The sequence below is a fragment of the Rhinatrema bivittatum genome, chromosome 7 (genome assembly GCF_901001135.1).
Source record: "Rhinatrema bivittatum chromosome 7, aRhiBiv1.1, whole genome shotgun sequence".
Classification (NCBI taxonomy): domain Eukaryota; kingdom Metazoa; phylum Chordata; class Amphibia; order Gymnophiona; family Rhinatrematidae; genus Rhinatrema; species Rhinatrema bivittatum.
This window is the reverse complement of record NC_042621.1, coordinates 78,371,784-78,398,357: the sequence shown is the minus strand read 5'-3', so window position 1 is coordinate 78,398,357 and position 26,574 is coordinate 78,371,784. Positions and strand designations below refer to the sequence as shown.

Below are 26,574 nucleotides of genomic sequence, written 5' to 3'. Positions count from 1 at the left end.
CCTTTTCTAATTAGTTAGCAGTTTGAATTCCTCATTGTTAATTCTTTACATGATTGATTTTAGAAGTCATATCAGAGCTTATGCTATTTGGGTAGTGATAATTTTGGTAGCCAATTTGATGTCAGCCTTCTTAGAATAGATTTACATGACTGTAACATGGAGTTCAGGCCATACATTACTGTCTTTCCTCAAAATAAAGCTCATCTTCTACCTGGGTTTCTATGTGTTTATGTCCAGGTTTGTCATCCTGTCTTCTGTTTTCTTGTTTGAAGACAGAGCAGCTTTTGAACTAGTACAAAGGGGAAAGCTGATAGTTGCTCTGCAGCACATGGTTCGGAGGGAAATATCATCAAAAGATTCTAATGAAACAGGAGAATTAGAGCATCCCAACAAGAGGTTCTAATAAAAGCAAAAATAGTCAAGATGCTTATAAGTAAAGAACGACTTGAGGTAAAAAAATTCCAAATTATCCCTGTTAACTGGTAAGCAGGATGTTAATACAAACTGAAAACATACTTCAGAATGTCTGCATGACAGTGCAGAAGTCTATGAAGTAAGATGGGAGAGTTAGAGTGTACAGCACTGAATAAAGAGGTAGACATAATTGGCATCTCAGAGACCTGGTAGAAGGAGGATAACCAATGCGACAGTGCTATACCAAGGTACAAGATATATCACAATGATAGGTGGATCAAATTGGTGGGAGCCTGGCACTTTTATGTTAGGGATGGTATAGAGTCCTACAGGATAAAGATCTTGCAGGAGACTAAATGGGTAGAAATCCCCATGTGTGATGGGAAATAGTAAAGCAATGGGGGTATACTACCATCCACCTGGCTAAAATAATTTGACGGACAACAAAATACTACAAGAAATTAGGGAATCTAACAAACTTGGCAGTACAGTAGTAATGGAAAATTTCAATTACCCCAGAATTGACAGGGTAAATGTAATATCAGCACATGCTAGGGAGGCCAAGTTCCTGGATGAAATAAATGATTACTTCACTGAGCAATTGGTTCAGGAATCAACAAGAGTGGGAGCCATTTTAGATCTAATTCTTAGTGAAAGGCATGATTTGATATGAGAGGTAACAGCGGAGGGGTAACTTTGATAAAATGAGGAAAATATTTTTACACAATACACCATTGGGCTGAGGAATTCATTGCCAGAGGATGTGGTTAAGGCATTGTATTGGCTGTTCTTCAGTCTTCATGTATTGTGTTTGTTTTAAATAATAGGTTACAGATTACTAACATCAGGTTTGCTATTTCATGTTTGAATTCTTTCAGGACTATGGTATGGATACCATCCAGTTCTGGTAATCTGTAACTCTTTATTTTGTGAATTCAATCTATTATATTCTCCATTATCACAGAAATTTGTTTAGTTGTTCAGAATCATCACCTTCAAAGACTGTCCCTGGTTCCATTTTAGTAGCAGTTAAATGGAGCCTCACAATCCATATTTCTCTTCTATATGTTATTTATTTATTTCAAATAGTTATAATTTACTTATGCACAATTCTAGATGGGTAAAAAAATAACAATCAAAAAAATAATTAAAATGTTTAAAATCAAAAATAAATAAGAACTAAAATACAAGCATGTATTAAAAATTAAGAGGCGGTATGAAATAAATTAAATACACAGATAAAATGAACTAACACAGATAAAGTTATCACAGGGGACTTGCAGCACTAGGAACCCTGGATTGCCATACTTAACTTCTACATCTGGCATTTATCTCATGTATCCTAAAATGTCTAAATGCATCTTAAAAACAAATGGGCTAATTTTAAAACCCTCCCGCGTGTAAAAAAGGGGGTTGTGCGTGCGGCCGGGCCTTGCGCAAGCTGTGCGCATTTTAGAAGAAGCCCGGCCGCGCGCGTAACCCCTGTTACACACACAAGAGCCAGGCCTGTATGATGGGGCGGTCCTGGGGGCAGGCAGGGACAGTGCCATTCCTCGCTGCCCCGGAGCCTCGCATGCCGGCTGGCTCCGGCTCGCACGTTACCTCAGATTGCACCCTGAAGTAACTTGCCGATTAAAAGGTAAAAAAAAAAAAGGGGGGGTGAGGAGGGTGAGGAGGAGAGGGGAAGGGAGGTTAGGGGAGGGGGAGCAGGCTGGGAGGGAACTAGGAAAAGGGACCATCGTGTCACCGCACGTAAATTAAAAATGTATCCCCCCTGTGTGCGTGAGTCCTGGGCCGTGCGCGCAGATGTTAAAATCCGCCACACATGTGCGCATGCCCCTCGTATTTTATAACATGCGTTGCTGACTCACGAGTGTTATAAAATAGCCATGTCCAGGTGTGCGCGCTGGGAAGCACGTAAGTTTTAAAATCTACCCCTAAATTGGCCAAAATCCCTTCTGACGACATAAACATTAAACTCCCTCAGTCGTGTTTGTCTCAGTAGAAAGGATGTTGGCCGACTTGTGTTTTAAGATATGTTTGTTGTTGTTTGCCTTTCTTTCTTTGCTTATTATAAAATTGGGTAGCAGTTGTTCTATTGTCATGCAGATCCATGGCCATGCATGCTGAAAAGCTTTTTCTGGAAAGCGTTACAGATGTTTCGCCACCAATGTGTGTAACTCAGGTCACATGACCTATATGTGCTATGCCATTGAGCTGCTGTCATTGGACAACAAACATAAGTGAATCCTTTCACTTTAGAAATTATAACTGTCAAATGTATTGAGTCTGTTCAGATTGAAAGTATTGTTGTCTTTCTACTCATTTACATTTACTGTATGCCAAGTCGCACAGTTAAATACTACGGTGAAGGAGCCACTCCCTAAAATAACCCCAATCTAATGTCAGGGCAAAAGGCAGTGTGGCAGGCTTCAAACCGGGATCCATCTGGTCCGATGCCAGTGCCCTACTTTTAAACTGAGGCAGCCTGAGACTCTTGTTAGCCTAGGATAAGGATCCAAATTGGTCCTCAGGGGTTCAAAAAGGGGTTGCTGGGAAAGGCCTCTAATGTTCTGGCAGCTTAATAGCTGGGGTGCACAGTGGAGCTGGAAGGTGAGACTTTGTGGCTGCGCAGCCTGGCATGAGCAGGTTCAGATTAAAACGCGCAGTCACAGATCGCGTTATAAATAAAATCCTGGCATTCAAGTACAGAGAAGTGTGTTTGTGTCCATGGAAGGGCCCTAACCTAACATCTTAGATTTTCACTGTCACCACAAATTCAAAATAGTCCAGAGTAGCAACATTTCCACTCATGAGCTTGCTTCGCCACCCCTCACCTTCAACCAGGTGTGCTCTAGGTGTCCCAAGGTTTAAGCTGGGCAAGGTCAGTAACTTCGGAAAACTGTAGGGCCCCATGCAGTTCTAAAAATGCAGGATGGCTGGAGCATACCTGATGGGAGGAAGATGTTGACGGGCTCCCACTCGCTGTAGAGAGAATGCTGGACAGCTGCAAGTAGTAAAGGAATAACAGTTTCTCTTCTTTTCTCTCTAGTTTTTTATTCTCAATCCAGTAGTGAAGTTATTGGAAAACTGAAAGTAACTGTGGAAGCTCTCCGTGTTCTGCACTCAGTCTTTAAGGAACACTAAGTCGATACAAGGCCATGAAAAGTGTGTGTATGCAAGCTACTTCTCCTGGATCAAATAGATGGTTGGCAGCTCTTTGAAGATGACTTGTTTGTAACTACTTCATTTAATGAATAATTCACACAAAAAGGATACTTGATTTGTAGTTGTAATGTTTGTATATTTTTTCAATATGTTTTGTATGCGTGGCCCCCATAGACTACCAATCACTCCACAATAGAGAAATGCTTGTAAATAATTCATACCTACATGACTGAATGATGTGTGGGATTTGCATTTTCAGTATTTTTACTACAGAAAGTGGTAATATGTATGAAAATCAGTTTGGTTTTTTTTATGTTGAATTTTAAAAATCAAAATCTTAAGCAAGATCATTAAAAATATGCTTTTATGTTATCCCTAATCACCCTACTAAATGAAATGCCTGTGATTAGACTCATTACAGCTTTTATACCAGGAAGATTTTATTAGAAGCAATATATGAAAATTACTTGGATTAATGTGTTAATCTGCCTCTTTAAAATGCTAATGTCCATTTTATGCACATTAAATCACAGTATGGGTTTGCTTTGATGCATGCAATTTCTATCAATTAAATATTAAGAAGGAGCAGAGACACAGGACTCATTGTAAGCTTGTTTTATTTTAACTAACTTTTTTCCTTTCCACTAACATTATGATCTGATATTTATACTGATGATTTGGGGACATGAAGGAATGAAAAAAAGAATAGAAAAAATGCACGTAAAGCCTCCAAAAACAGAATTGAAAGAAATAAAATAATCTCTGGTATGTACCATTTACAAATTGTATTACTTCTGAAACTTATATCAAGCATTGAGCCTTTACAGTGATTTATGTGCCTAGATGAATAAACAGCATCCACTCTTTAGCTTAGAAATGTAATATGCTGTCTTTTAACTAATATCCATGCAGGATTGAACTGAATTTTTTTAAAATGGGGCTGTGAATCGATGCTTCCAAAGGACTGTCTCCAGAGAACACAGATATAATGCCTTTCATTTTTTAATTTAGTTTTTTGTCATTTTTTCAAAGGATTTCATAGACAGCCAGTTCTCACTGTTTGCAAACAGACGTTGTTCCTTCATAAGCATATGTAAAGTATTCAGAGAGATAAGTAATTTATTAAAATCTACCTAATTTGCCGTGATATATTAAATCTCTGCTTCACTGATCACAGCCCATTTCATTTAGAGAATTAAGCATTCCCTCTTTGTGTGATTAAAGCTCTGGAAAATGAGTTCTTTGCTCCAACTTGTGAACATTCAAAGCCTACTAATGGCAAGAAGATGGAATAGATTATGAGACAATTCATTACAGTTCAACAGCAAAAAGAAAGCTAGAATGCAAAATTGCAAGTATGAATATCTGCGTATAGTTTGAACCATCTGTGCTTTAACGGCTTCAATAATGGCTCTTCATCTTGAAATGACATCCATGCAATATTAATTTGTTGATGTACATTGTGAAGCCAATGGAATCTGTTTTAACTGCAGACATCTCTACGTTTTGCTATCTACTGCTAGGCCTGTTTATCACAAGGCCCACCATCTTGAGGCACAGGGTAGCTCTCATCAAGGCTTGGCAAGTCCTCACAGCAACTCATTCCTCTGGAACATTCTAGAGACCACAAACAACTGCAAACTAAACACTCCATTCCTAATAGTCATATGTTTGTTGTCACTTAGAGTAATTCTTAGCTCATTTTTGGCCAGTTACTAGCTTTCTCTGGATATGTGCTGTTATATTGTTGTTAAGACTGTTACCCTACATGACACTAATTTAAAACAGCCTGATTCAACACTGAGATTAAGAGAGTGGCTTTTCAAAAATGCATATGTGGTATTTTACCAGGAGGTTCTTATTATTTTTTTAATGTCATGCTATCCTAAATAATCATACTTATCAAACTGTAGTCATTTTTCCATTTAGCCATGATTTTATTGATTACTTCCAACAGAAAATGCAGTTTGTTCAATACTCCTGACTATCTCTAGGTTGCTACTCATTACATTCCTTAGAGTCTCATTAAATCAGGAAGCAGGTTACATGACATTAGCTATATTGATTAACTTACCAATCTCTTATCTGCCTAGAAGTTGAATATTGAGCAGATAAGAAGTTAGATTATTAATCAGTCCCAGCTTGATTTCTTCTCCTGAAAAGTATACACTTACAGGTCCACATTCAGTAAGCTGGGAAGCTGCAGAGTTTATTGAATGTAAGAAAACTCCCTGGTTTATTGAATGTAAGAAAAAACAAACTGAGCAGGGGAGCCAGGGCTGAATTCCCCCCAACCTCCAATCAATAAAAAATAGTAGCAGATTAAGCAGTTCTTACTTTCCCCCCATCCCAATAATTAATAAAAGGCCAGGAAGCCACTCCTCCTCCCCAATCCCAGTGTAATTGTAGCAGCTTCTCTCCTGCCCCCAAATTCACTCATCCCCACCCCTTTCCAAGACCTTTTCAGGGGCAGTGGGCATTGAAGCTGCAGCCTCTGGAGTTCAAAGCCAGGGAATCTTGCAGTGGAGTCACAGTGACTCTAATTCTGCAAGAATCCTGTAGGAATTCAAACTCAGCAGAAGTAAGGAGCCCCTCCTCCAGAGGCTCCCTGTTGGACCCGCATTAGGTATGTCCCAAATAAAGGCTGCATATAAGGAGCCCTAGCTTGACACATTTTTGCTGGTCCAACAGAGTTTTGCTGGTCCAACAGAGTTTTCTCTGTGATACTCATGTTGCCTGGCCTATAACTGCATATTCTGGTTCCTGCTGTATCCTGTTTCCTGCTCCATTTCTGGTTCTCAGCTCTGATCCTGGTCTTGAGCTCCACTCCTGGGTCCTCTTCCATTTCTGTTTTCCAGCCTCTGCCTGGTAATACCTGACAGCTGCCTGCACCCAATGGCCCAAGTGTTCCCTCAAACTTTTGACGGACTGAGCAAAAAATTTCTTTGGTTCAACTTTTTATAAGCTTAGTTCAAATTTGTGTGCTATGAGCCCAGTGTGCCTGAGCAAGAATAGTGCAAATAATATTAGATTTTTAAAGTTTTATTTAACTGTTTTAATGAAAATAGTTCTCCATTACTTAAATGATCATGAAGCAAGAATTAGGGTAGCCTGTCAAACATTGAGCCTTTCAGATCTGACACTGTCTATGTCCTGTTTTATTGCACAGCAGAATAATTTTCAGGGACAAATGATTCCCTTAAAGCTGCTATAGAATATAGACAGACCCTTAAAAAGAGAGAATAATGTAGCAACAAATAATAAAATCAAGAAATATAAAACTTCAATCATAATAGTAAAATTGTACTAAAAAAAAGAATACATATTTCAAAACTTCTAATTAATAGAATATCAAATAATTAAATGCTTAAAAATGTTCCAAACCAATAAAATATTTCAAATCAGCATATACAGTAGCAATCCTACCTATGAAAAGACAATACTGCAAATATACCAATACACCTCCTATTAGGAAAACAGAACCAGGCCGCTATAAATCCCTACATAAAAACTGCATGCTAGCAGAATACCTCACCTCAATCACATGCAGAACACAGACAGACCTTCACCAAATACAGAATAAAGAGACCATAAAGTATAAATAGAAAAGTGTATACAAAAATTAAATTGGAAACAGCACCAAGCGAGACTCTGTAGGCACAGCAACAATGTAAAAACGGAAACATCATCATTCCTCATTAAACATCAAATAAAATGAAGAAATATGAAGCAGCAAAAATATTAAAAATAAAGACATTTTTCAAAACAACAGACAAATACAACATCCAATAATTAAACTCAAATTACAATTTTTAAAATTTACCAGATACCAAAAGCAGCCTTTCTAAGCCCCGAGGTGCGATTAAAAGGTCAGCACCTCGGGAAACCTGGGCCGATCCATTTCCCTTCAGCGTGGGAACGGCAGCCATTTTTTTAACTTTTGCAGATGCAGAAGCAAGGGCTATGGGGGCAGGGGAGCTTCCCCCCCGATCTTTCCCTGGTGGATGGAAACCCTGGGGATGGATCTAACAGATCAGGAGCATTTGGATGATGGGCCCAAACCCCTGGTAGGGGAGGAACCGGGTTATTCTGATTTTTTCTTGGACTTTGTGCTCCTTATGCACAAAGCCTTTTTGGTTACACAGGCTCAGCAGAGCGGTGCTCAACATTTCACTCAGCCTTCTCAGCCCCCCTCAAAGCTTGTAAAACGTGTGGAAGCTCTGGTGTCTCTGCAGGTCGCCAAATTAGTGGCTCGTCCGCAGCAGGGGTGTCTGCTCCTTCCAGTGGAACAGACAGCGGGGCTGTAGACACTTTGTCTCTACCCTTGCCTCCCACAGGGGCAGAAGAGACATGGTAAAACAGTCCCCCTTGGATGGCGACGACCCTAAGGTGGTCCACAGGGAGGAGTTAGAGCCGTTAATTCCCTCTGTTTTATCGGAACTGTGGGTTGAACTTCCCCAAGATGCTGTCCCGCAGGATTCTGTGGATCTGGTCCTAGCGGGACTATGAACTCCGGCCAAGGCCTTTCCCTTTTATCCCATGCTGCAACTGCTGATGACCCGGGAGTGGAACATACCAGATGCCGGGTTAAGAGTGGGAAGGGCTATGGATAAACTTTATCCTCTAATTGATGAGTCTCTGGAGCTCTTGAAGTCCCCTAAGGTGGATGTTTCCGTATCGACCATGACGAAATGAACCACTATTCCCTTCGCAGGAGTGGCAGCCCTTAAAGATCTGCAGGATCGAAAGCTGGAGGTGCTCTTAAAAAGGATCTTCAAAGTTTTGACTTTGGGTATCTGGGCGGCGATGTGCAGTAGCTATATGCTACGGGCCAACCTCCGCTGTGTCCAACAATTATTAACCTTCAGGGATCTGACACCAGGAGAGTTGGAGCAGGCCAAGCGGTTGGAAGCGGCAGTGGCCTATGGAGAAGATGTGCTGTATGATCTCCTCCGAACTTCTTCTCACACCATGTCTTCAGCAGTGTCTGCCCATCGACTCCTTTGGTTGCATAACTGGTCAGTGGATGTTTCATCCAAGGCTCAATTAGGGGCGTTGCCTTTCAAGGGAAAGTTTCTCTTCGGGGATGATTTGGAACAGTTGATAAAGTCCCCCTGGGTGAGAACAAAGTTCACAAACTCCTGAAGGACCATCCAAAACCTTCCAGAGGTTTTCCTGCCGCTCGCTCTCGTTTTCGAGGACAACGAGATTCCGGCAGGGCAGACCACAGCTGGCGGCGCAGAGACAACCTCTCGGCAGACAGCAGCTCTGGAACTCTTCCTTTCGTGGGCGCAGATCCACCCGCGAAACAAGTTCAGCTACATCTCTTACCTCCAAGTCTTCTCAATGAGATCAGGCTGGCCCATCCCTCGGTTCCTCGGGTAGGGGAGCGTATTACCGGTTTCACGGGGCATGGGTCAGGATAACCTCCGATCAGTGGGTCCTAAGCATTGTAGAACACGGCTACGCTTTGGAATTTGTTTGGCCACTCCAAGATTTCTTTCTGGTCTCCCCTTGCAGTACTCGGAACAAGGCTCAAATTGTTCGGCAGACTCTCGACCGCCTCCTTGCCCTAAGGGCAATAGCGGAGGTTCCCCAAAAGGACTGGAAAATGGGATGCTATTCCATTTATTTTGTGGTCCCCAAAAAGGAGGGATCCTTCCGGCCTATTCTAGACCTCAAAAAGGTAAACAAAGCCCTCAAAATACCTCACTTCTAGATGGAAACTTTACGTTCCATGATCGCCGCAGTTTGCAAGGGCAAATTTCTAGTGTCCCTGGATCTGATGGAAGTATACTTACATATTCCCATCCACATATATCATCAGAGGTTTCTGCAATTCATGATTCTAGGTATGCATTTCCAATTCTGCTCCCTGCCGTTCGGTCTGGCTATGGCCCCTCGCATGTTCACCAAGGTAATGGTGCCTTGAGGAAAAAGGGGCTTCTAATTCATCCCTTTTTGGACAACTGGCTCATCTGAGCAAAGTCTAGAGACCTCTGCATACAAGCTGTCAGAACAGTGGTCAATCTTCTGGAGTCGCTAGGATGGGTTGTCAATCAAGCCAAAAGCAACTTCGTTCCGTCATAGGTAATGGACTTCCTGGGAGCACAGTTCGATACCAGACTCGGAAAGGTGTTTCTCCCACTGGACCGAGTTATCAAGCTGATGGAGCACGTTCAACCCTTGTTGTCGCTGCCACTCCCCAAAGCCTGGGACTATCTTCAAGTTCTTGGTTCCATGGCATCCACTTTGAAGTTGGTCCCATGGGCATTTGCTCAAATGAGACCGTTGCAACGAGCGTTACTTTCCCGTTGGGACCCCAAGTCGGAGGACTTCCAGTTCCTGCTGCCGCTCCTTGATCCTGCCAGGTACAGTCTAGGGTGGTGGCTTTGCCCTCAAAACCTGAGTCACGGGGTAGATCTTGAAGTTCAGGATTTGGATCATGGTGACCACAGATGCCAGTCTCTCTGGTTGGGGAGCAGTCTGTCAATCCCGCTCAGTCCAGGGCGACTCAGGAGGAGGCCAGCTGGTCGATCAATCGTCTGGAAACCAAGGCGGTTTGGTTGGCATTGCGGTACTTCCTCCCGTTGTTGCACAATCGAGCGGTCGGAGTTCTTTCCGACAATACGATGATGGTGACCTACATCAACCGTCAGGCCGTAGCCGACGAAGCGGAACAGCTCATGACCTGGGCGGAGAAACGTCTAGCTCTATTGGCGGCATCTCACATCACCGGCTCCGACAACATTCAGATGGACTTTCTCAGCCGCACACACATAAATCCAGGGGAGTAGGAGCTGTCAAATCGAGCAATGGATCTCATCGTGCATCGGTGGGGGCGATCCCCATATGGACTCCTTGGTTCTACAGTCACAGAAGGGATCACGGAGCAGAGGGAGTCGATGCCTTAGTCCTCCCATGGCCCAAGTCGGTTCTCCTGTACGTGTTCCCGCCCTGGCCTCTAGTAGGCAAGGTTCTATACTGGATAGAGGTTCATCCAGGCTCCATAATTCTGGTACCTCTGGAGTAGCCCCAGTGCCCGTAGTTCGCAAATGTGGTCAATCTGGCAGTAGACAGACCTCTCAGACTCTGTCATCTCCCCAATCTGCTACGTGAAGGCCCTATATTTTTCGACCAGGCAGATTGATTTTGTCTAGCAGCTTGGCTTCTGAAAGGCACAGGTTAAGAAAGAGAGGATATTCAGAAGATGTAATTACTACCCTCTTGCAGGCCCGGAAGACTTCTACATCCCTCTCCTATGTTAGAGTGTGGAGAGTCTTTGAAATGTGGTGTCTGGATCAGGGGTTATTCCCCAGACAGGCTTCTGTGACTCATATCTTAGCCTTTCTACAGGCCGGCTTGGCGAAGGGTTTATCTTTTAATTCCCTCCAGGTACAGGTGGCAGCCCTAGGTTCCCTGGTGGGTACTTCCTTAGCTTCCCATCTGGATGTTGTGCATTTCCTCAGAGGGGTCAGGCATTTGAAACCTCCTGTCTGTCCGGTCTGTCCCTCATAGAATCTTAATTTGGTCCTTCGTGTTTTGTGTGCTCTGCCTTTTGAGCCCCTTAAAAAGGCTCCTTTGAAGAATGTTACTTTAAAAATGGTGTTTTTGATTGCTATATGCTTGGCCCGAAAAGTCTTGGAGCTTCAAGCTCTTTACTGCAGGGAACCGTTCTTGAGAATTTTGGAGTCAGGAGTATCACTTCGCATGGTTCCTTCCTTTTTTTACCTAAGGTGGTTTCCAGTTTTCATTTAAACCAGTCAATAGAGCTCCCGGCCTTTTCCAGTTTGTCCTCTACGAAGCCGCACGCGAGAGAACTACAGCAATTAGATGTGCATCGGGTGCTCTTGCGTTATTTAGAGGTCACGAATCTGTTCAGGTTTTCAGATCATCTCTTTGGATTGTGGAGTGGTCCTAAAAAGGGTCAGAAAGAATCTAAGCCAACTATTGCACGGTGGTTGAAAGAAGCTATTGAATCTGCTTATATTTGTAAAGGAAAGCCTGTCCCCGAGGGGTTGAAGGCACATTCCATTCGCTCTCCGGTGGCTTCGTGGGCCAAATGCCAGCTGGTATCGCCACAAGAGATATGTAGAGCGGCCACTTGAAAGACACTTCATACATTTGCTCGTCACTACCACTTAGATGTTCAGGCCCCAGAGGTCAATAATTTTGGCAGTGGGGTTCTTTGCGCGGGACTCTCGACTTCCCGCGCGAAGAACCCCACTGCCAAAATTATTGACCTCTGGGGCCTGAACATCTAAGTGGTAGTGATCAGTCCAGACTGTGGTACATCCCACAGTCTGGACTGATCCGGGTACGTACAGGGAAAAGAAAATTGGATCTTGCCTGATAATTTTTGTTCCTGTAGTACCACGGATCAGTCCAGACGCCCACACAGGGATTTTCTTGTAGAGTACGCGCTCATATTCACTTGTTTTTGCAGACAGCTATAGCAGAAGAATGGAAGCTACATGTTGCTTTTACAATTGCAAGCCACTACTCCAAAACCAAAAGAAGTTAACGTTATAACAGTTGTTGCTTGATTCGTTGTTATGGTTAATATTACTGTTTTTGCTTGGATATTCTTAAGACTGAAGGGATGCAGGAGGCACGCCTGGTTAAGAGAAGGCATCTTTTGAGTTTTTCTCTGTCTACATCTACTGGAAGGGAGGCATAACCCACAGTCTGGACTGATCAGTGGTACTACAGGAACAAAAATTATCAGGTAAGAACCAATTTTCTTTTCTCTCTTACACACATCATTTTCATGCACACTCCCTCTTTCAATGCATACAGACTTTCACACAAACACAAGCTAACACAAGCTCTCACACACTCACTGGCTCTCTCCCCCCTCACAAACACATATACACACTTACTGGTTCTTTATCCCTCACACAAACACACTCTCACTGGCTCACTCCCTCACATATTTACTGGCTCTCTCTTTCACACACACACACATACACACACACACACACACACACACACACATTCACTGGCTCTAACTGGCCCTAACTCTTCTTCAATTGCTAGCAGAAGAGGACGTACGGTGACCCACTGGACCTTTTCTTCAGGTGGGAAAGGATATGTTGTGGTTCTCTGGTCCTCTTGTTCAACGGTCGGGAGGGGAGGCGCTACTGGATTCCTGCTGGACCTCTTCTTTGTCCGCAAGTGAGGAGTAAATGCAGGGGCAATACTGGGCCTATTCCTCTGCTGCAGGCAGGAGGAGAGAGGTGTTCTTGCCCTGCTAGGCCTGTTCCTTGGTTGTGGGTGAGAGGAGAGATGTTCACAGCCCCACTGGGGCTCAGCTGCGAGCAGAAGGTGAGATGTTTGTGGCCCTGTTGGGCCTATTTATTGGCTACTAGAGGAAGAGTTTATGCTGGAGAACCCACTGTTGGGATGCAGTCTGCTGGTGAGGTTGTTTTCTCTTTGTCTTCTTGCATTGGCCAGCACCAGAGTCATAGCTGGACAGGGTATCGGCAGGAGAGTTGACGGCTTGTGAGCACTTTGTTTTGCCATGTGCGCAGAGTCCGGGATTTATGTGCGGGAAGGGTGCTGCTCAGCCTACTACCATTTTTTATTGATTGGGAAGGGAACAATTATTGCTGCTCAGCCACTTGTTTTGTTCTTATGGGAGTTTGTTTTTCATTTATTCAACTAACTTTTGGATAGTTCTCCAGCAATATAAGGATCTGAATAACCAAGGCTTTTTTCCCCATTCTGTGTCAATGGAAAATAAGCTTAGTAAATCAGGCTTGTTTGTACCTGAGGCAGTGGAAGATTATGTAATTTGCCCAAGGTCACAAGGAGTGTGAGTAAGATTTGAACTCTGGCTTCCCCAGTTTTCAGCCTGTTGCTCTAACCACTACACTACACTTCTGCTCCCCATTTAGCCAGATAAATTGGAGGTGCTACCACAGAGGAAAATTCAAAACCCACGCTTTGACTTGATAAATCCCAAACTTAGGCCAGGAATTCATCATTCCATGTGGAATGATGAACCCTGCGCTAGAGGGGCGGTGAGGGGGGGGGGGGGGGAAGCAGGGGACGGTCGGGCGATAGCCTGCAGCCGGCCGCACCATATGGGCATGCTATGGGTACAAAAGAGTTAGAAGTAAACAGAGTACAATCTGGGATGAGGGAGTGGGCAGTGGAGTGCCTCAGGGATCTGTATTGGGACCCTTAATTTTCAATGTATTTATAAATGATCTGGAAAGAAATACGACGAGTGAGATAATCAAATTTGCAGATGATACAAAATTGTTCAGAGTAGTTAAATCACAAGCAGATTGTGATAAATTGCAGGAAGACCTTGTGAGACTGGAAAATTGGTCATCAAAATGGCAGATGAAATTTAATGTGGATAAGTGCAAGGTGATGCATATAGGGAAAAATAACCCATACTATAGTTACACAATGTTAGGTTCCGTATTAGGTGCTACAACCCAAGAAAGAGATCTAGGCGTCATGGTGGATAACACATTGAAATTGTCGGTTCGGTGTGCTGCGGCAGTCAAAAAAGCAAACAGAATGTTGGGAATTATTAGAAAGGGAATGATGAATAAAACAGAAAATGTCATAATGCCTCTGTATCGCCCCATGGTGAGACCGCACCTTGAATACTGTGAACAGTTCTGGTCGCCGCATCTAAAAAAAAAGATATAGCTGCGATGGAGAATGTACAGAGAAGGGCAACCAAAATGATAAAGGGGATGGAACAGCTCTCCTATGAGGAAAGACTAAAGAGGTTAGGACTTTTCAGCTTGGAGAAGAGACGGCTGAGGCGGGATATGATAGAGGTGTTTAAAATCATGAGAGGTCTAGAACGGGTAGATGTGAATCGGTTATTTACTCTTTCAGATAATAGAAAGACTAGGGGGCACTCCATGAAGTTAGCATGTGGCACATATAAAACTAATTGGAGAAAGTTCTTTTTTACTCAACGCACAATTAAACTCTGGAATTTGTTGCCAGAGGATGTGGTTAGTGCAGTTAGTATAGCTGTGTTTAAAAAAGGATTGGATAAGTTCTTGGAGGAGAAGTCCATTACCTGCTATTAATTAAGTTGACTTAGAAAATAGCCACTGCTATTACTAGCAACGGTAACATGGAATAGACTTAGTTTTTGGGTACTTGCCAGGTTCTTATGGCCGGGATTGGCCACTGTTGGAAACAGGATGCTGGGCTTGATGGACCCTTGGTCTGACCCAGTATGGCATGTTCTTATGTTAAGAACTTAAAAATGGATGAAGTAGAGGAAAGCCAAGGACAGAAAACTGACACATAATAGTTGCCAACCTTCATATCGAAGGTGACTCATGATGATGATTTACAGTAAAATTAAACCCCGGAATTGGATATCTCTGGTTATTTATGATCTAAGGAATGCTAGAACACCCACCTGTTATTTATTAACTGGGTATTTGCTTTCTCTGTACTGATTATTACAGAAACACAACAGATTATCTGGGCTGTATTCAATCTCTAGATGCTGTTTGTGTGCTTTCATATTGCAGTATCTTTAAGACAGAGAGTGAGAGTGTACTGTTGGAACCTGTTGGAGGGAGCGCTCCCGATTCCGGGGAGATGTGTGCCCTTGGACCACAACGCGACTGCAGAGAGGAGTTCCGTGGAAGCGCCACGGCAGGCAAGACGTATCCAAGCATGGGAGGAGCAGACTGACCACCGCCTTAACCTCCGCCGAACCTGCATGAACTGGTAGAGACCCAGCAACGCAATGCTGGTCTCTGGGGTAGCCCTACGGCCACTCGATAGCCCTTACGGACCAGCCACTAGGGAGCAGCCGATGTGGCAGGACAGACAGAGGTCAAGGACAGGCGACGGTACTGGAACTAGGAACAAGGCGGGAATTCAGAATTGGACTAGGCTTGGAGACTTGACCGTGGCGAGGATACTTGGAGCTTGGAACTCAGACGAGACAGGAACATTTGGAACTTGAAATTTAGACGAGACAAGGATGCTGGAAACTTGGAACTCAGACGAGATGAGGACACTGGGAACTTGGAATTCAGAAGCAAGATGCTCATACGTGGAAGGAAATCAGATGTAGACTGAGGAGAGGATTCTGGTTACTCAGACGAGGACTCTTGGAAGGACTCGGACAAAGACTTGGAAAGGCTCACACAAAGACTTGGAAGGACTTCAGACAAAGACTTGAAACTTGGAACTCAGATGGAGTGAGACACGGATTCTTGGAACTTGGAACTCAGATGGGACGAGACAAGGATTCTTGGAACTTGGAAGGAGCGAGGACAAGGATTCAGGATACTCTGAGACTTGACAGACACTGCCCCTCAGGACGCCCTACACAGCTGACGAGGGCTGGTCATGGACCACCCTGTCCCATGGTGCACCCTACACCACCTGAAGAGACTGGTTGTGGACCACGCGAAGAGCGGAACAAGCACAAGACTGAGGCTCAGGATGAGGAAGGAGTTTGGGCAGTGCTCGAAGATAGATCCTGCCGGAAGAGGACTCCAGCTACCAGAAATGGACACCAGATTGATACGGATTTAATCCCAGGAAAAGTCAGCTGGAGACAAGTTCCGGGGCGAGCGAAGCTGAACCCGGAGTTTGGAGCTGATGGTACTTCAGGATCAGGACTGGACGAAGGACATCAGGTTCAAAACTTGGAACTTGGAACATCAAAATCAGGACTTGGAACTCAGGACATCAAGGTCAGGACTTGGAACAGAGACTAGGAACATTAGGACTGGAATGTAGGACATCGGATACAAAAGGACACCGGGACCTCTGGAAATCTAAGGCATACATCAGGAACCTCTAGAGAGGAGGACTACAGGAACGTCTGGAACATGACGGACGAAGACATCAGAGGACGGAGAAGTCTGGAGTTCCGCAGACAAGCAAACTGGACATCCGGAGATAGGGAGAAGTTTGGACATCTGGAGACAAGGAGACATCAAGACATCTGAAGACAAGAGAACGGGATCTGTCAAGAGACCAGGACATGTTTTGAAGATCAAGACAAAGTTTCAGGAACCATGGGCGAAGACGAGGAGTATCAATGAGGAACAGCGTGCCTTGAAGAAGTGAAGAGGGGTCATGGAGGACTCCTGGAATGAAGAGCTAGAACTGAAGATCCAGGAGAGGTCCATGACCAACTCCTTGTGAAGACTGGCTGAAGGCTGAGCCCTTTTGTAGGGCTGAAGAGGAAACGCCTTGATGACATCACAAAGAGGAGCCAGGAGGACTGGCCCTTTCAAGGAGGCGCGGCCGCACGCCTAGGAGGAGGCAGGACCTTGGAGAGCGATGGCCTGCTGAATGAAGAGGAAGCAGGCCCCGACGTGAGCGACTCCCTGCCGCGAAGGAAGAAGATTGATGGCGGCTCCCTGCTGTAAGAAGAGGATGTCGGAAGCGGCCTCCAGGCCACGGAAGAGGACATCAGAGGCGGCCTTCAGGCCGTGAAGAAACAGCGGAGTCAGTGGCGGCCTTCAGGCCACAAAAGAAGAATGTTGGTGGTGGCCTAGCCACAAAGAAGCAGGAGGAGGCGGCGCCCAGGCTGCAAGGAAGGTGGCGAAGTCTGCAGGGCCTCCAGGCTGCAAAAAGGAGCGGCTAGATCCGCAGGCAGCATCGCAACAATCTGTAAAGACATCTGGTCTCCATATTAGGCTTGGCATGGGGAGAGGATTGATAGATGAACTGGGTCATGGTCTCTGTATATTAAATTATGTGATAAATGATTACAGTCTTATTGTTCCACATGATTCATTGTGAAATGTATGTGTCTTGTTTAAATAGTTATTAAAAAAAATAATTGTTTCAGGTGATTAAAACAGCAAATTGTGAGGAATTGCAGAAGGACTTATGAGACCAGGAGACTGGGCATCTACAGAAAATGGCAGATGCACTTTAATGTGAAATTCCAAGTGATGTTCATAGTTGAAAAATAATCCCAACTGCAGGAACACAATGTTGGGTTCTGTGTTAGGAGTTACCAACCAGGAAAATGACCTTGGAGTCCTTGTAGACAATACCTTGAAATCTTTAGCTCAATGTATCAAAAAGGCAAATAGAATGTTAGGAATTATTTGGAAAGGAATAGAAAACAAAACTGAAAATATTATGCCTTTGATTAGATCCAAGGTGTTACAATCCTGCTCGCGGAGCCCATCCCACGAGCAGGTTCTTCACTTACCGCTGCACCCAGCCCGACGCCACCAATGTTCCTCTTCGCGGCTTGCAAGCCGCCGCAGAATTCTTCCCATGCGGCCCTGAAGCCGCCTCTGCTGACTCCACCTTCGCGGCCTGAGCACTGCTGCCAGGATACCTCTTCACAGCAGGAAGCCACCTCCAGCCTTGCTCTTCCACGCGTCAGGACGCCACTGTAGGCTTCTACCTCCCTGGGCTTCTCTAGGCACGGGCGCATGCCTCGTCATCATATTTAAAGGGCCAGAGGCGGGAAAAGCCCGCGGCCCCACAGGATGATGTCCTAGCTTGCTCCTTAGTCCAGCTCAGCTTCACTTCTTCAGGGCCTTTGACTCGGGTTCCATGGTCATCCATGTTCTTCTTCTCCAGTCAAGGTCTTCCATGGTCTGCTCCTGTCCAGATGGCTCTGTGTTCCATGTTCTTCATGTTCCTGTCTCCTCTGTCTGATGATCCTGGTTTCGTCCCTCATCAGAGCTCCTTCATCACCTGTTCCTCGTCCAGTCCTGATGTTCCTCGTCCAGATGTTCCTGATGTTCCAGACATCCCTGATGTTTCATGTTCTAATCCTGGTCCTTGCTTGCTTGTCTATGCTTCCTGGTGTGCCACCATCATGGTCCATGACCAGCCCAGAGGGGGCTATGTAGGGCGCTTCGTGGCACAAGACCTACCTTCATGTCTGCAGCGCATGCCTCAGGAAGGCTCCGGTTTTTAATGCCAAGCTCAGAGTCTTGAATCCTGTCCCGGTCTTGGAGTACCTTGTGTCTGCTTCTGTCCATGCCCAAGAATCTGCCAGAACCGGCTCTGCCTCAGCGTGGTCCGTGACCAGCCACGAGCAGCTGTGTAGGGTATGCCTCAGTGCAGGTCTCTCCTGAATCTTTGACATGTTCCCGGTCTCAAGTTCCACTGCCTCGCCTGGAGTCTGCTTCGCTTCCGGCATGGTCCGCAACCAGCCATAGGTGGCTCTGTAAGGCACGCTGTGATGCAGTACTCACCTAGTACTAATGCTGAATCCTGAATCCTTGTCTGAGTCCTCCAAGTATCCTGAGTCCTCCAAGTATCCTGAGTCTTCGTCCGAGTCCTCCAAATAACCTAGTTCCAATCCATGTCTCATCTTGTTCCTGCCCTCAGCCTCCATCTGGTCTCATGCACTAATCGTTCCCAAGCGGTGGGTCCAGAAGGGCTACTGAGTGGCTAGAGGGCTACTCTTGAGACCAGCATTGCATTGCTGGGTCTCACTGGTGCGTGTAGGTTCAGTGGAGGCCTGAACCTGCCTTGTTCCAGTTCCTGATGTTCCTTGCCTTGTTTCCGGTCCAGTCTTGTTCCTGCTCCACATGTGCCTGTACACACTCACCTCCCATGGAATATCTTGGGGCTCCTCCCTGAGCTGTGCCGTGACCCAAGGGCTCACAATCTCCCTTGAGTAAGCGAGTTGAGTATTGTGTGCATTTCTGGTCACTTAATCTCAAAAAAGAGATAGCGGACATAGAAAAGGTATAGAGAAGGGTGATAAAAAAGATAAAGGGGATGGAAAAGCTCCCATATGGAAAAAGGCTTAAACATATTAGGTCTTGTTAGCTTGGAAAAGAGACAACTGAGAGGGGATATGATTAAGTATTATACAATCACGAGTGGGTTGTAATGGTTAAATAGGGAATGCATATTTACCCTTTCAAATTACACTAAAACAAATCATAGAAAGTATTTTATTCACTCAAATAAATCTCAATAAAGCTCAATAAAGCTATGTAATCTGTTTCCAGAGGATATGATCAAGGCAATAACATAATAGGGTTCAAAGAGGATTGGAGGAGACTTTTTTTTCTTTGGGAGAAAAAAGTTAGTTGTCTTGAGAAAGCCAGCACTTATCCCTAGAGAGAGATACAAGAAGTAGATGAACAACTGGGGATCTGTCAGGTACTTCTGACCTTAGACTGTCCACTGTTGGAGGTAGGATGATGGGCTCAATGGACTTTGATCTGACCCAGCATGGCAAGTCTTATGTTCTTAAAGTGACTGCACTATCTAGCAATATGTGTTTATGGAAGTGTTCAGTTCTATCTCAAGCCTTGATTCTGATTTCTGAAACAACTGGAACACTGCATTCCTCACTTTCCATCCCTGATTGCCGTAAAGTTCCACCCCCTTTAGACAAGCATCATCCCCAGACTTATTGTCTTTAGGAAAAAGACAGAGATGGAAGTACTTGCTGAAGCAACAGAAAATAAGATCCATGAACTAAATCAAACCAATTCCACATCAGCATTTGATTCCTGGTATAAGATAACACTGGGGAACAATTTTTAACATAATTCCTGTTGAGTTCGATTTTTCAGCTGTTTTAGACTTAAATAGGCATGCTGATTTTAAAACTGCAGTTAGTTTTCTTCCATCACGTCAAGTTTTTTCTCTACAGCCTATCTTAGGCCTGGATTTATCAAAATGCATTAAATATCGCATGCAATAGGAAAAGGGGCGTGTTTTATGGTAATAGGCTGTTTATCGCAAAGTGCGCTATCTCAGCGCTTCACATAGGTATTACCGCAAACTGCGATAACTTTTTCGCACTTTGCGGTTAAGTGCCAGAATTGTTCTAATTCCTACCTACAACCACTGTCATTCAAAAACCTTGTCAAGGACTTTCTTGGAAATACACGAGCACAGAATTACACTGAAATTGTCCAGAAACTCTCGGAGAGCTTCAAAATGCTTCGTTGCAACATGAGCATCAAGGTGCATTTTCTGCATAGCCATCTTGCTGACTTCCCGAAAAACCTTGGTGCAGTCAGTGATGAGCAAGACGATTCCACAAAGATTTGAAGGTCATGGAGGCACGGTATTAGGGTAGATGGGATGTACATATGATGGCTGATGTTGGAGCATCAGGGGAGATTGTCCACAGTTTGAACACTGCCGGAAAAGCTATAAGCATATATTTTTACCTTAATATGTATGTTTGGTAGCAGAACTTTACTACTTGTACACAATTTTACTTACAGTAACAATATATAACCTTTGTATGAATAAAATAACTCTAAATAAACAGTATATTCAGGAAATTAGTTCTTTTATTTCCTTTGTATGTACATTTTGTATGATTTTTGGGACAAAGGGGGAGGGTATCCTGTACCTTAAAAAGTTGATGTGATAGAGAAAAACTGGGGTCATTTTTTGATTCAGATGTCAAAGGTTAGTCAAAAACAAGTGTCAGATGTAACTCAACGAAAATTGTGTTCCCCAGTGTAATCAATGACATAGCTGAAAAACTTAGTCCTGTCCAGATGAAAACTATTAACAAAGAAAGAAATAACTCCAAACATAAGAAGCACTATAGAACCTTAGAAAATTAGAGAAACAATGGCAGAAATGCCTATCTGCTGAATCCCTAGGAAAATATAAATCTTTACTTACAAAATACCGTACACTAACCAATAAAGCAAAAAAATATTACTATGCTAAACAAATTCGCAGGTTTATATTTAATTCAAAACTGCTCTTTGAGACTGTTAAATATTTAATTAAAGACCTGACATCTTCCATCTTGAGAAACTACAACTACACAAAAGCCTCTTGCAATGAATATGCCACCGCACTCATAGACAAAATCAATAAATTGAAAAATACAATTCGCTATCAGTTCTCCCGCAAAAACACCTGAAGTCTCAAATGACATAGTTAAGTGATCAACATATGAAAGAGTATCGAAGCTGGAAATCAGTCAAATCATTGCTAAAATTAAACCTGCTATTCATCCATTTGAACCAATACCAGCCAGTTCCTTGAAACACCAAGTTATCACTCCAACAATCACAACCTTTATCATTCACTTTCAGAAGGAATTATACCACATAGAGTAAAACAAGCAGTGATTAAAGATCCTAAAAAATAAGACTGGTAGAAATGACGACTAGGACAGCTATCGTCTAATATCCAACTTGCTGTTTCTAGCAATAGTTCTTGAGAAAGCAGTGTAATCCCAACTTGTAAATCACCTGGAAGATCAAAATATTCTCTTCCCAAATCAATTTGGATTGAGGAAACATCACTCAACTGAAACATTACTCCTCTCATTAATGTAATCTGTTTTACGAGGGCTTGATGTAGGTGAATCTTATTGTTTTGTGCTAATTGACCTAACAGCCACCTTTGACACTGTTATGCCATTAGATGAGAAACATAGGGATCTACTGCACGGTTCTCAGATGGTTCTCTTCATTTTTATCTAACAGAACATTCCAAGCCAAACTGGGCAACCATATATCTGACACTTTCCAGTGATACAGGTGTCCCTCAAGGCTCAGCCCTCTCAGCAACACTGTTCAATACTTACATGCTCCCACTGTGTAAATTACTGACGAAGCTAGGAATAACTTTCTTCTTGTTTGCTGACGACATACAGTTTTACATCCCACCCTCCAGATCATTTGAAAACACAGCTTTGATACTCTCTGTGAAAGCAATACTACAAGAACTATCGCAACTTAAACTGACATTAAACCCTAAAAAGACTGAAATCATTTGACTGAGTAGAAATTTATAAAGTTCAACACCTGCCCTAGACACAGGTAATTTTCAAATTAATCTGCCAAATCAAGTATGGGATTTAGGTGTACAGTTCGCTAAGTAGTGCCTTTTCTGTTACTTAGACGGAGAGATTTGAATTATCTGAATAAATAGCAACACTTATCCAGCTATTTTCCAATTTATCAAGTTAAGTAGCAGCAGGCCTACATAGCTGGATAAAGCTGAAAAGCACTACTTATTATCTGATAAGCGTTTTTCGGATTTATGCGGTTATGTCAGCTACTTAGCTGGATAAATCCAAACTTGTGCAGATCATGGTTTTTAGATATGCAAGCATATGTGCATCCAGATGTACTCATATTTTATAACCTGTGCATATCATTTGCACACGTTATAAAATACAGTGGTAAATTACCGTGTGCCCATACACACATACATGTGGGTGCACATGAGCTGTTTTGAAAGTTATCCTCCATGGGTGAAAGAGCCAGTTCATCACTTACTGCTCTCACAGCAAGCTACTTGTATTCCTTTTTGAATACCAGCAGGTTTAACTAAATTTTTTAATCAACTATGGCATTAAAAACACCTTGTTATAACAACATTGTGAAAGATGTTTAGCAAAACAAAAAATGCTTAAAAACGTGAGAACAAATGAAAAGTTTTTTTAAAAATCCCAAACTATGGGCCTCATTTTCTAAAGTATCGCAGGCCTGCGATACTTTAGGTAATGAGGGGCGGGGGGCCGAAATGGGGTGGTCCTGCGCTAGCCGGCAGCGATCGCACCGCCGCGGTGCAATCGCTGCCGGTTTCGCATACAATAGCGCCACCATAGAAGGTGTAGCTTTTGGGCGCGAAATAGGACGCGAAAAGGCACTTACCTTTTCGTCGTCCGCAGCGTCTTCTCGGAGTCGGCCCCGGTGACGCCCCAACTCCTCCTCTTCCAGAGCCGACTCCGCCCCCATCTTGGTATCGCATGCGATAAGGGACTTTTCGCGTGCGAAACGTCCCTTATCGCGTGCGATCCGTCTGGAAAATGACCCCCTATGTCTTCTTATTTTAACAGTCCTTATCAATACAGTCACTGTTCTGTGTAATGGATGGTTTGACTAACATTCTATACACTTCATCTGTCACCTTAATTAAAATGCATATACAAACTACTTTTCCAACTTTCTAACTGCCTACAGTTAGACTGGCAAGACTAAATATGACCAGAGAAAGAGCCTTTTCAGTGGCAGGACCCTTGTTGTGGAACTCACTCCCTAATTCTTTAAGGCAAATTACCAGCCCTAATGAATTCAAGAAGGCATTCTTGAAGGCATATCATTTATTCAAGATAGCTTTCGGAGACCTTGATAGTTTGAACACCTAACCTCAATAAGGTATATACCATCTGTTCACATTGATAGTTTAATTACCTATCAACTAGGGTTCTGGTCTCTATGAGACACAGGCTCTAAGGTATTCTAATTTTATTTTTTTCCGGCTTTTTACTTGTTTTTGTAAAAAATAGTATAGTTATGCTTAAAGGAGCAGGGTTTATAAAGATACATTGTATTTTTTTTCCTTCTATTATCTTATTTTACCTGTTATTTTGGTTTTATTTTATTTTATTTTTATGGTCTTTAGTTAAAAGTAATTTTTAGTTATTTTGTTGTTTTATATAATTTGTAATCTTGTAAACCGTATAGAAATATTTTTAAATAAATAAATAAATAAAACTTGCAACCTCCATTTCATTTCATTATCCATTTCATTATCAAGAGCAACCAATAAAGGAACCCTCCACATCCCATCCCTCAAGAAGGCTCACCTCACCTCCACGAGGGACCGAGCCCTCTCCATCGCTGCTCCCACCCGCTGGAACTTACTACCCACAAACCTCTGACTTCAGCCTTGTACCATCAAATTCAAAAATAAATTAAAGTCCTGGTTTTTCAAACAGGCTTACCCAGAATAGATCCCCTGCATCTTAACCCCTTTGCTGCATAAGAATGTGATTTAAACTTATCTATTAAGTTATGTTACATTGTTTAACATTTTATTTTCTACAGTCTGATTTCTTGTCTGCCAATTACCGGCTATTTTTCTCCCCTGTTCTCTGTAGTCCCATCCCCTGTCCCTGTTTGATGTATTTTCCCCCTTCAGTTCGGATGTAAACCGGTATGATGTAACCACTAAAACCGGTATAAAAAAGCCTTAAATAAATAAAATAAATTATCAACGATAACTTCTTCAGGAGGTAATATCTTAGCTGACAATGCTGAATTTACCAATGCATCATCTTGCCTTTGAAATACAATACACTGAAATATCCCATTAAAGAAAGTACTTATCTTGTTTTTTGCTGCAAAAATTATTCTCATATAAGATACTTGTGTATTTTATGGATCAAGTGTGATTCCACTTTGACTTTCAAACCCAGAATCACACACTGTTAATAAATCCACATCAGCACCTAAAAAGTAAAAATAGCCCATCAGTCTTTAACTTCAAGTTTAAATTATATCAAACATATATAAAAATTCTAACCTCAAACACACCTACCTGAATCTTCACTTCTGCTCAAATCTTAGAGTACTAAGTGGATATTAGATGCTGTAGGGTTCAAAATGATTAAATGGCTTTGCTTTTGTATCCGACAAACTAAGCATCTTAAATGAGCCAATCATGGTTCCATATTGATAGGCAATCAAAATGCATTCAAATTTTAAATTTAGAAACTAAAAAAATCCAGCAAGTGAAAAAAAGCTCTACTCTCACATAATGCACAATGAACAAATGAAAATTACTGCAAAAAAAGCTTACCATTACACTGATTAAATCTATTTGGAGAAATGGTATTCCAGGAAAACATAAAATATTGTTCTCAGCGTCTTAACAATAAAGAGGCGTTACCACCTGGATAAGATTGCAATTGTTGAATAACAAAATATTGCAATTGATGCACGGTATAATTTTGATCCAGCCTGTGTTCAGTTATGGGTGTCTCTATTTTGTTAGTTTGTATACAGCCCTTGTGCTGTATTATACATGTTTTTACCGGTCTCTTAGTGTGGCCAATGTATAATAACCCACAGGGACAGAGAAAAGCATAAACAACTTGACACAGATTACAATCAAGCCTGCCTTGTAATATAAAATGTGTCCATTGGATAGGATGAAGAATTTGAATTTTTCAGGCAATTTGTAAATACTGAACATTAACCACATTTAAAATGTCCATCTAATATAGAATATTCTGATAGAAGCTGATGTGGATATGCATGAACTAACATTTTTTAAGTTGTTGCCAGAAGTATATGCAAATGTAGGGATTTGTTTAAAAATATGAAGTGTGAGAACATTCCAATTATAGATAATTTGTTGAATTTCTTACTTTAGGCACAAATGGAAGCATGCAAATTATTCAAAACAAAAGTGACAAACTTTAGAGAGGGAATTCGAGAAACCTATAATTACAATATTCAAAAAATTATAAAAAATATATTTTTTGGAAGACGTGAGACAATAAATGATTAAACAATTTTTGCTCATAGGCTGACTACTGCCTGCGGCCCATTGAGGGCGAGAGACAGCAGATTAAACCTTGTCTTGAGCATATGCCGATGATATTGTCTCTAGTCTGTTCTAAATGTTTTTGTGGTAATAGTTAAAATACTATTTCCCTCTCTAAAGTTTGTCACTTTTGTTTTGAGTGATTATCTGAGAGGAGTTTGCTTCTGTTTTGTGATTGATTAGCATGCAAATTATGCAATCTAAAAATGTTTTTGCTGCAAGTTCTCTATTTGCAAAAAGGGTTAGTTTGTATGTCGTTTTAAGAACTTTATTGGAATACCCTCTAAGCTAAATCTTATTTCTCATATGAGATGCTTTCTTCTTATATTCGTTAAGAGATTAAACCAAACAGCCTAATCATAAAAATTGACCAATAGGTATATTTTCTCTTAAATGACATGGATGATGATTAGTATAATGTAAAAGGGTATTTCTATCCATCAATGTCACAAAAATGTTAGTTGATAGTACACCATTAAAATTATATACAAGCAGATCCAAAAACGATATCTGTGTATGAAGTCTTAATGTGTGTCTAGATAAAAGGGGATGTGTAGAGATGTACGGGTAACATGCTATTGAGCATCGTTGTGGACGTCATTTCCGGAAAAACGTAACGTGATGGCTGCGTTTCTTGAGGTATGTGTTGTTAGGTAAAGCGTTGCTTAAATTGGAATAAAATATGTTTTTTGTAGATTCCATGTAATTTGAAAT

At 42.5% G+C, this 26,574-nt stretch overlaps 1 protein-coding gene across 5 annotated transcripts in view; it reads left to right on the top strand.

Annotated features, from left to right (window-relative positions):
* The window catches only part of RPGRIP1L (RPGRIP1 like), a 375,908-nt gene extending 371,154 nt beyond the window's left edge, over positions 1 to 4,754 (top strand). For all 5 annotated transcript variants that reach the window (XM_029608561.1, XM_029608562.1, XM_029608558.1 and 2 more), the window contains one exon: positions 3,467 to 4,754. In XM_029608561.1, the coding sequence (XP_029464421.1) occupies positions 3,467 to 3,561 (95 nt within the window). In that variant the 3' untranslated portion in view covers positions 3,562 to 4,754. The remainder of the gene's footprint in view (positions 1 to 3,466) is intronic.
* Positions 4,755 to 26,574: the final 21,820 nt, after the last annotated feature.